General features: G+C 65.8%; 3 protein-coding genes across 3 annotated transcripts; 1 reads left to right on the forward strand and 2 right to left on the reverse strand.

Moving 5' to 3' along the window:
* Positions 1-127: 127 nt before the first annotated feature.
* CTXN1 (cortexin 1) lies at positions 128-1,811 on the forward strand. Its single transcript, XM_059919847.1, has 2 exons — positions 128-319; positions 692-1,811. Exon 2 carries the CDS (start codon positions 712-714, stop codon positions 958-960), a length of 249 nt encoding a protein of 82 aa, XP_059775830.1. The 5' UTR covers positions 128-319; positions 692-711; the 3' UTR covers positions 961-1,811.
* A 1,320-nt stretch (positions 1,812-3,131) lies between these two features.
* Positions 3,132-5,944, reverse strand: SNAPC2 (small nuclear RNA activating complex polypeptide 2). The gene is made up of 5 exons (XM_059918570.1): positions 5,702-5,944; positions 4,882-5,001; positions 4,664-4,732; positions 4,040-4,370; positions 3,132-3,931 (listed from the first exon to the last, which is right to left on the reverse strand). Exons 1-5 carry the CDS (start codon positions 5,882-5,884, stop codon positions 3,600-3,602), a joined length of 1,035 nt encoding a protein of 344 aa, XP_059774553.1. The 5' UTR covers positions 5,885-5,944; the 3' UTR covers positions 3,132-3,599.
* A 51-nt stretch (positions 5,945-5,995) lies between these two features.
* Positions 5,996-10,146, reverse strand: TGFBR3L (transforming growth factor beta receptor 3 like). Its single transcript, XM_059918571.1, has 8 exons — positions 9,888-10,146; positions 8,753-8,889; positions 8,367-8,675; positions 8,275-8,283; positions 7,899-8,025; positions 7,638-7,796; positions 7,358-7,430; positions 5,996-6,029 (listed from the first exon to the last, which is right to left on the reverse strand). Exons 1-7 carry the CDS (start codon positions 10,069-10,071, stop codon positions 7,363-7,365), a joined length of 993 nt encoding a protein of 330 aa, XP_059774554.1. The 5' UTR covers positions 10,072-10,146; the 3' UTR covers positions 5,996-6,029; positions 7,358-7,362.
* Between the last annotated feature and the right edge of the window lie 165 nt (positions 10,147-10,311).

A 10,311-nucleotide genomic window follows, 5' to 3' on the forward strand; every position in this document is an offset into this window, starting at 1 on the left:
TTTGGGCCGCTGGTCTCCCCGGCGCCTCTGGGCGGGGCCCGGTTCTCCCAGAGGACGGGGCGGGGTCGCGGGCCCGAGCGCCGCTCCCTGCGCAGCCTCCGCCCCCCGCGGCGGCCCCGCCCCCGTCGCCATGGGAACAGCCGCGGCGGCCCGGCTGGCGCGGAGCTCGCCTGCCTCGGTCTCCGCCGCTCCAGGGGCGGGTGGGGTGGTAGAGTCCGGGCTGCCGCCGCGGCCACCGGCGAGAGACCAGGAACGGGTGCGGGTCCCGGAAGAGAGCGCGGCTGCCGGCCGCTTGGTCCCGGTCCCGGTCGAGGCCAGGGTGAGGGGCGCGGCGGGGCGGGAGCGGGGGCGGTGGGGGAGGGGGGGGTACCCAGGACGCAAGAACAAAGGGAGCGGGGTGGGGGAACCGCGTCTCGACCCCCACCACGCAGCCCGGGCCGCGCGTTCGCACCTGTTGTGCGCGGGCCGGCCGGGTCGGGGTTTCCTTCTCCTTGCTCTTAGCGTCCCCACCTGCGCGCACGCCGGGAGTTGGGTGCCCGCGGGCCAGCCATGGGCGTAGCCCGGGGACAAAGGCGCGGGCGGGGGCTGGGGCTCGGCAGGGTAGGGGGGGCTGCGGCGGGTGGGGACGACGCGGGGGCGCGGGAGGGCGCAGCTTCATCCCTGCTTCCCGGGCGGGCCCCCTCCTCCGCAGGGCGCGCGGCGATGTGAGCCATGAGCGCGACGTGGACGCTGTCCCCCGAGCCGCTGCCGCCATCGACGGGGCCCCCGGTGGGCGCGGGCCTGGACGCGGAGCAGCGCACCGTGTTCGCCTTCGTGCTGTGCCTGCTCGTGGTGCTGGTGCTGCTGATGGTGCGCTGCGTGCGTATCCTGCTCGACCCCTACAGCCGCATGCCCGCCTCGTCCTGGACCGACCACAAGGAGGCGCTCGAGCGCGGGCAGTTCGACTACGCGCTGGTCTGAGCGGTGCGGCGCCCTCGGCCGGCCCTCCGCGGGGTCTCTCTCCCGGGGCCGATCCGACGGGGCGCCGCTGGGCCTGGACCGCGCTCAGGATCCTGCCCCCGAGCCCGCAGCCCGAGGGGGGAGGGCGTCAGGAGAAGTCCAACCCCTCCCCCCTCACACCCCTCCCATCTTCCCTCCTGGCCAGGCCGGAGCCCCACTTCGTGCCTTTATCCCGCCCTGTCCTCTCTCCGTAACTCACCGGCCTGGCTGGCCCCCGACTCTAAAGCCTGTGGGAAGAGGACGCCCGCCCCTCCGCCCCCAGCGTGTAGGTGGCTCTGCTATTGTCCTGCCGCCGAGCATGAGTGTCATGTCCGCTCCCGGGTTCGGGGACCCCCGTGTCCCTTTCCCTCCGTCCCCTGTCCTCTGGCCATCCTCACTCCCCCGCCGCCCGCCCCCCTAAGTGTTGAGCCCCTCCTCGGGCTCCGGCCCTGCGGGCTCTCCTGGGCCCACGAGGTGGACGCTGCATACCAATATGCCCTGCTCGGCCTGCTCCGGAGACAGAGGCTGAAGAGCGACAATGGCTGCTGTGTCCAGGATGCGAGGCTCCTTCCATGGGGGGAAGAGCGCAGACAGGCTCCCTCCCGCCCCCAGCCCAGGCCCCAGTTCAGGTCAGCGCGCCCCTCCCTCTGTCACCACCTCCACCCCTCACTGGCCCTCCTGCCACCTCCCCCAGATCCCTCCTGCAACCCCCCCTCCCAGGCCCTCCCCTTGCTTTCTCACTCCTCCCTGCCTCTGAGCCCATGGTATTAATAAAAGCTATTATTGAGCGCTTACTGCATGCCAAGCAGCGTGCTGAGGTAGCTCCTCCCGTACTTGGTCTGTTCTCTTTTCGGGACCCTGTTACCATGCTCATTCTACAGGCCAGGGGACTAGGGTCCAGGCAGGTTGAGTGACCTGCCTATAGCTGGCTTCTAGCCAGGCTAGAATTTGAACCTAGGGCTGACTTCTGCACGCTCTTAACAGCTGCCCAGGGCTGCGAAACACCCAGATGTACACTCTGGGGGACCAAGGCGTAACCATCTCCATCCCCCTCGCTCCAGGAACAGCCAAGACCACCCTTCTTTCCCTTGACTTGAGGAGACGCTGGGGGCCATGGAATGGACTTAGCCTGGTAGGGAGCCGGGATGGGGTGCCCTCAGCCAGCCCTGGAGGTTGTCTCCAAGAACTGGCACGGCCTTCTGGTACTGTAACCACACCTGCAGCCCCAAACCTCTCTGACCTGGTCCCTCCGTCCCACCCTCAGCATGTGCACTTTGGACACCACGGGGCTGGTGCTGTGAGGCCTTGGTCATGGAGTGGGCTGGCTCCGCTCCACGGCCCGCCTTCGAGATGTGTTGTGCGCCCCCAGGGGGAGCCGTGTGCAGTGTGTGTGGGGAGAGACGAGCGTTGCTATAAAAGGAAGGCTGTGTGAATGCACAGGCTCCGCGAACAGAAAATTCACTGGCTTTCAGAGGACTGGTTCGATTTGGGGGAAGGTGGTGCCGTAGGAGGACACCCGGTTCCCCCACCCGACCCTCACCAGCCTGCCCCTGAATCCACACGCTCAGGGAGGCTGAGGGAGGGGGGCCCCGTGCAGGGAGACCTGGCAGCACCTCTGGGAATTGGAGGCCTTTGGCAACGGCCAGGACCCCAGCCCCCTCCTCCACCCAGCTCTGCTCCCCCTTCCCTGCTCCTAAGGCCCCTCCAGCTCTCCCTCCCTCCCCCACTTGCTTCCCCAAGGCTACCTTAGGGACTCACTCCCCTCCCTCCAACGTCCTGCCACATGGGCAGCCCACCTTTAACCCTCCCGTGGTCAGGAGTCCAGCTCCCCTGACCTGGCCACCCTCACTCTGCTAGCCTCTCCCCTCCATCTGTATGATGGAGAGTCATTGGGCTCTGAAAACCTTTCCCCGACACGGGTCAGGCTCAGGCCTAGACCCTCCAAACAACAATCAACAAGGGTCCCCTCACAGCCAAGCCAGGGTCGCTCCAGATGGCATCAGACTGGACCTGGTGCAGTGGCCTTTACCGAAGACCACACCCTCCTCCCTGGCATGTCCCCGCTCCGTCCCCAGGACTCCAAGCTATGGCTCCCTACCTCTGATTCTGGGCCCCCTCCCACCTTTAACTCACAGGAGAAAGAGAGCCAGGGGGATAGACCAGAACTTTATTCACAGTTACAGGACACTGGATACAGGACTTCAGGAGGGATGAGGAACCAGTGGGGGGAGTATTTGAGGGTGATTTTAGCCCAGCCATCTGGCTGGAGCCCCCTCACCCCAGTTCTATGGCTGAAACCCTGTACAACTTTACTTCATTTTTTTTTTTTTTGGCCATGCTGCACAGCTTGTGGGTTTTTAGTTCCCCGACCAGGGACTGAACACAGGCCCTCGGCAGGGAGAGCGTGTAGTCCAACCACTGGGTCGCCAGGGAATTCCCTGTGCTTCCATTTCTGAGACCCGTGCTGTATCGAGCATCTTATAGGCGACCTATACTGCACGCTGCGCCAGGGACCTTCCACTGTGGCAAGATCCTCAATGACAACCCAGTGCCAGCCCAAGCAGGATTGAGGGCCTGGGGGCTCACCGATGTCTGGTGTGTCTGGTGAGGTGCTGGGCCCCTCACCTTGCAGGGGTGGCCACCTGGCCCAGAAGCTCCAGGGGTACCAGGAATGGGTTCAGGGGGCAGATCCCAGCTGCTTGCCAAGTGGATATCGGTTCGCTGGGCCCAGCATTCTCAGGGGCCTGAGGAGTGGCCTGGCCAGCCTCCTCTTGCCCCCTGGAACCTGTCCCGTCAGCCTCAGCCCCAGACCCCAGGCCCCCACTGGCAGGGTTGGGCTGGGGGGCCATCAGGTGTAGGTACATATCCGACATATGTTCAACCAGGGCGGTGCAGGGCAGGCGGGACAACTCCTCAGGAAGTGCCATGAGCAGGTCAAGGACCACAGCTGACTCTGGTGATGGATGGAAAGGGGACGGGTGAGGGAAGGGCGGGGCTTGCCGCCGGAGACTCCCACGGCCAGAGACTCCCACCCCCAGATCGTCGGCCCCTCCCTTCTCACCAGCTGCGGAAAGCTCAGGGCCTCGGCCGCCGCGGGAGATGGACGACAGGTACTTGTAGATCTTCTCAAAGTCCACAGAAAAGTCTTCCTCAGCGGACGGGCCAGCCAGGGACTCAGAGGACGCCTCAGGGGCAGGGCCTTGTGTCTTGGGGGCGGGGCCAGGAGACTCCTGCCGTCGAGGGGCCTCAGGGGCGGGGCCAGGAGCCTCAGGGCCCAGGTCCTCCTGCCCTCCAGGGGCGCTGAGGAGCAGCAGCTTTCCACGAGCCTGCGTGGGCTTGGGGGGCTTGGAGTGCAGGAGGCTGTTGGGCTCCGTGGCCGCGATGGTGAGCACCTGGCAGGCAGAGAGATCAGGCAAGGAAAGGCAGAAGTGTCCCCGTGGGCTACTCCCCTGCCCTGCAGGAGACAGCCTTCCACCTCCAAATCCTCCCTGCCACCCTGAGGAAGGCGTCACATTCAGCAGAGGGCCTCAGAAGTGCGGACGCTGAGGCTAGGGTGTCCGGTGACGGACGAGAGTCACAGAGCTGGCAAGAGGAAGGGACCCAGGAACCAGGTCCAGCTTAATTAGACTCAAATATATGACCCCGTCCCCGGGATACCCCCATCCTGCCTGGGGGATGGCTGTACCTGTGAGAAAGCCACGGTCAGGGCCTCCTCCAGCGGGCCTGTTATCTTCTCAGCCAGATCCATCCACACCTGGGTAGAGCAACCAGAAGGTGCTCAGGGATCAACCCTCAGGAGTCCCCCAAGCCCTACCCCTCCTGGGGCTCCCCTGACCAGGTTATCCCCCCAACTCCCACCTCATCCTCCAGGGGCCGGCCCTGGGGAGCCTCACCCCGCCTCACCTCGATGGGGGCCGGGGTCTGTGTTTCCCGGCGCCTTGGACCCTGTGGGCCACCTGGATGCATCATCTGAGTAGCCTTTCGGACCACTCGACCCTTGAGGTGCCGGAGAAAGTCCTGGATCTGGGGAAGTGAGGGGATGAGGCCAAATGGACCTCCTAGAAGCCCAGGGCTAGGCAGTCCTCTGCCTGCTCCAGGGCCGGCCACTGCTCCTAGCCTCCCGCTGGCCCGGAGTTAAGGGTCATAGGGACTCTGCCCAAGGGTCTTGGGCCAAGGCCCCAGGTGTGACCAGCTACCCGACAAAGATGTAAGGCCCTGGCCGGTTCTGGCTCCTCCCCGCAGCCAGGGCCCACCCCCGTGCTAAGTACTACCCTAGTCACCTACCCGCTTCGTCCACTCCGCCCCATTTCCTGACTCTCACTTCAACCTCATTCCCGCCCAGTCCCTCTGCGCCTCCCACCCAGTCCGGGGCCTCCGCTCTAACTCAGAGTTCGCCCCGCCCCTAAATCTTGGCTTCGCCCCGCCCCTCAGCCTGCCGCAGCACTGCCTCCTTCTCGCCCCGCCCCTCGGCTATGTTCCGCCCCCGCCCCGCCCTCAGCTTCTCGCAGGCACACAAGGCCCAGCCTTGCACTAGTCCCGCCTCCTCCGGCGTTCTTCCGGTTCCTCAACCTCGCCCCCGCCTCACCCTCGACCCGTCCACTCCAAGGCCCCGCCCCCAAGCCTCACTCTCGTCCCGCCAACTCCCAGGGCCCGCCCCTCCGCGAGCCCCGAACACATCCTAGCCCCGCCTCCAGCCTCGCTCCCATCCCGAGACCCCTCTCACCTCGACCTCGCTCCGGCCCGACAGCTGCCGGGCCAGTTCGGCGGCGTCCGGCTCCGGCTGGCCCCGTCGCGCCTGCAGTAGTCGTAACAGCTGCCGCTTCTCGCGGGCGCTCCAGGTCGCGGGGCCGGTCACCTCACCCAGATAGCGCGCCGGGGCCGCTCGCCGCCGCTGCGGGGGCTTCATGCCGGTGAGGCGGGTGAGGGCGGTGTCGTCGTTCCGGGGCCGTTTCCTTAGTGGGCGGGGTTACGGCGGCCGCTGGGGCCAAAAGACCCCGCGCGGAAGCAGACGTAGATGGGGGCGTGGCTCTGCGTTTGCGGGCCGAAGGGAACTGCCTCCCCGGGAAGTAATGGGGAGACTGGCATCTAACTGAGGCGGAGGCGAACGAGACCCCCCGCCCGCATTCTATCTCATTCGTGAACTGGAGCCAAGTTCTTAGATCTCGTGCCCTCCCTCCCTTCCAGGACTACGTCTTGTGAAACTCCTATTATGTGCTTTGTAGCCAAGAGCCTGGGCTGTGGGGTCGGCCAGCCCTGACTGGTGAGCAAGTGATTTGGCCTTGCCGAGCCTCAGTTTCCTCAACCGTAAAATGGAGCTAATAGTCCCCCCCTTGTCTATGCTCTGAGGAGGGAGAAGCTCGGGCAGGAGGGATTTAAGGACCTTTAGGCTAGACGGAGAAGGAGACTGGAGCAGAGGCCTGAGCTCGAGGCCCTAGCGAGGGCAGGGTCCGGGCGGTGGGAGTGGAGAGCGGAGAAATCCTGGGGTTGAGAAGGCAGGTGGGCGGTGCAGGGGTGGAGAAGGAAACGAGGCTTATTTTTATATTTAAGCTGGTGGGGTTGGGTGTCCCCTTTTTGTTTGGGACAAAATGCCCTTGGGGCTCCCCTGGGCGGTAACCGCACACGTATATATAAGGGCTTATGAGCCCCGCCCCAAAGCTCCACCCCTCCAGTCTGGACCTTTTCCACCCTGGAATCCCCACCCCCGCGCCACGCGCACACGCAGACTTCAGAACGCTGCAGTTCAGGCCAGATGTTTATTCTGAGCCCAGGTGGGAGGGTGGGAGGAGGAGCAAGAGGGGGCGCGGGGCGCAGGGATCTTAGTCCCATCGAGTCTCAGGTCCTGGCGGGCCTGGTCCAAGGCTGTGGCTGCTATGTCTCCGGACCCTGATGGGGGCGCGCTATCTCTGGAGAGGGGCGACTCAGGCTGAGCAGGGGAGAGGACGCTACGTCAGGTCACCCCCTTCCCAACCGATCATTGGCCGTCCCATCAGTCTGTGTGCCGGGGCGAGGGTGGGTGCTAGGTCTGAAACCCGAATTCTCCTTGCCTAGTGTGCCTGTCTGAGGTGTTGAGGTTCTTTCTTACGACACTAAGCCCGCAGTCGGCTGCGGGTCACCCACTACGTGATTTCGAATCCCAGCTCCACCAAATTTTGTGACCTTTGGCAAGTTAATTTCAGAGAGTACCTCATTTTTAAATCTCTATTATGGGGATTATAAGAGTATCTACCTGAAGCTGGTTACAAGGATTAATATGCGTAAAACATTTGGTACTCCGCCTGGCAGAGAGAACACGCTATGAAGAGTCATTATCACCTCCCTCCTCCATCCGTCCTACCGGCCCCAGGTTACACTCCCCCCCTTCCCTCCCCCTAACACTTACCTGCCTCACTGGGGCCTCCTGGGCGGTGGGCCGCTGGGCGAGGCTCTCGGGGGCGGGCCGGGGGGCGGGGGCGCTGGAGAGGAGAGGCAGGCTGAGGAGTAGGGGTTGCCGCGCGCTGGGCCGGGGCAAGGGCGCCCCCTGGGGGGCTGCTGCAGGCGTAGCGGAAGCAGGTCTAGGGATGGTCAGGCCCGAGCAGGCTGGGATCGCTGTGACCAGGGGTCCGGACTCGTGGGAATAGGCTGGGGCCCAAGCGGAGATCCCGGCGGACCCAGGTTGGTACCTGAGTGAGCGCAGACGAGGCCGAGCCCGGCGGCCAGAGCGGCGCCCAGCACGAAGGCGGCCAACACAAGTGCTACCACCGGCGCGGGCTCCAGGACCCCCGGGGCCGGCGCGGGAGGCTCGGGTCGCACGGCTGTGCCGGGGACGCCCTTGGGTGGCCCTGTGAGGAGTACAACGCAGAGACTGGGCTCATGCCTCAGATGTCCTCCCCATCCCCCTTCCCGACCCCAGAGACCCCCGCTGAGGACTGCTGCGTGCTCACTGGGGGGCAGCCGCGGCACCGTGACCACGATGGGCTGCGTCAGCGTGTGCAGGTGAGGGCTGTCGGCACCCAGACTCTCATCGCGGCCACTGCCAGCGCCCGCGCACGCCTCATCCTGAGGCAGACACTGGGAGGAGGGGGAGGCAAGAGGCGGGGACGTCAGGGCCCCGGCTCCAGGGGCGGGTCCCCAGGGCTCCCAAGAGATCTGTGTCCAGCACTATATTGCACCCAGGTGTCGCACCACTAGACCCCTGGAAATTCGGCCCCTTCGGACGTCCCTGCGCCCAACCCCAGCCTGAGACCCAGTGCCTACTCCCAGTTTCGAGGTACCTCCGCCCCCACGTCCAAAAGCTCCCAGACCCCCAGATCCCCAAACCCTAAGGGGCTTCTCCCTCAGATGCCAGAGGCTCTTGTGCCCAGCCCCCGACGGGCCCGGGTGCCCAGATTCCCCGCCCCGTGCCCTAGCACCGGCGACGGTGGAGACAGCGTCAGAGGCGCAGGCGCCTGGCGGGCTCCCCGGAGGCGGCGGCAGCGGCTCAGCTGGCAGTGCAGGAACTGCACAGAGGCGTTGAAGACCGGGCGCAGGCGGAAGCTGAAGCGCGCGGGGCGAGCGGCACCTGGGAGCGGCCGCGGTGTCGGGAAGGTGACCGAGGAGTCGGCGGAACAGCCCCCGCGCAGCAGCGCCAGGGCGGGGCCCGGGGTCGGGCGTGAGGATGGTGTCACCGAGCAGCGGTGCAGGGCCATGCCCCAGCGCGGGGAGGGACGGGCCAGGGCCGCCTGGGGGGCGGGGTCGCGGTCAGGGTCGGCTGCCCCCACCGGCTGCCACCCGGCCTCGGTGAGCCCCCCGTCCGTACCTGCACGAACACGCGGCTGTCGGCCGGGACCTCCAGCGGCCACGCGCGGCGCGGGAAGGCGTCCTCCGCGTCCGACAGCTCCAGACTGAAAAGGGGTCGGCGCAGCCTGGGCCCTGGCGCCGCGGGGAACGGGGACGCTGGCAGGGAGAAAGGGTGGCACAGGGGAAGGAGGATGCGCTGTCCCTTAGGCCCCCCTGGCAAGTGAGCCAACCTCGCCTCCACTGCCTACTTTGGAAAATGGATGCAGTTGCGGTGGAGGATTCACCCGCGCTCATCTCCGCGCTTCCCACCGCCAGCTGAAAAGCAGCTGTGATGTACTCCCTGGAGACCTGGGGGACATCCCAGCCCAGCCCCTGAGCCTGGGCGCAAAGCTGCGCCTTCCTGGGGAGGAGCCCCCTTCCCAGACCTCTACTTCTCCACCCCCAGTGAGCGAGGGAATCCCTGGCCGGGAAGGGGTCGAGGGGCACCTGATGGTGGAGGGTCTGCCTGGGTGAGGTCAAAGGTCCTCCCCTTCTGGAGTCTGAACCCCCCGCTCACCCACCGAGGACCAGGGGCTCCTCTGGGGTCACAGCAGGGCCGTTTGGGGGGAGGGTGCCGGACCCATTCTTGCCTTTCTAAGGGGAGGGAAGAATAGCAAGGTGCTCTCCCCCCAGCCCTTTGGGCATCGTGGAGGCCCAGCCTGGCCACCAGGGTCTGGGCCTTTTCCCTTTGTCGGTGTTCCTCACTCACTCGCAGGCTGAGGGCAGCAGCGGCAAAGGGTAGAGGCACAGGGGAGCCTCCACTGGGGTGTGTGATCACACACACATGCACCACAATGACACAGACCTCTGCCTTAAGGAGGCGCTCAGCTGGGGTCCTCATCAAAGGATGTACTCAAATGTCCAGGATCACCGGCACAGACAGTCCCTAAAAGCATTGGCGCAGACTGCTCCCCTCCCACAGCCCTTGGTCTCACCATGGCTGCCGGGACTTTGAAGAAGTTGGGGATCCCAGAGAACCTGGAAAACGGGGGACGGGGCAGACCCCACCTCCCACCCACCCCCGTTCCCCCAGGGGGTTGGATGAGAGGGTGCACTGAGAAAGGGTAACACGGGAATGGAGGTGTGCTGGGCCATGTCCCCTTGCCTGTACATACCAGCTGGCTCGCTGGGCACGGTGGTCGTCCCTGGGAGCAGGGCCAGCAGCAGAATCACCATGCCCAGCATGCTGGACCGGCTGAGGCAGCACTGGGCCCAGCAGGTGGGCAGGCGGCTCTGGCCTTGGCTGGGGGGCCATTTGGGGAGGCAGGGAGCGGGGGCGGCACACTGATGGGCCGACATCAGAGCCCACGGCCAAGGCCTGCTGGGGATTAAGGGCTCTCTGGCCAGACCAGTAGCTATCCGGTTGGGGGGAGGTCCCTCACACTGGCCATTAGATATGGGGCTAGTCACTACAAACACCACCCCACCAGCCCCCAGCCCTGCCTGCCTCTCTTCGCTGCAGAGGCCCCATCCACCAGAATGGTCCCGATCCCCCAGCTCCCCAGCCCCAAGGTCGGGGCTCACGACCCCTTCCCTGGC

Source organism: Balaenoptera ricei, chromosome 3 (assembly GCF_028023285.1).
Source record: "Balaenoptera ricei isolate mBalRic1 chromosome 3, mBalRic1.hap2, whole genome shotgun sequence".
Classification (NCBI taxonomy): Eukaryota; Metazoa; Chordata; class Mammalia; order Artiodactyla; family Balaenopteridae; genus Balaenoptera; species Balaenoptera ricei.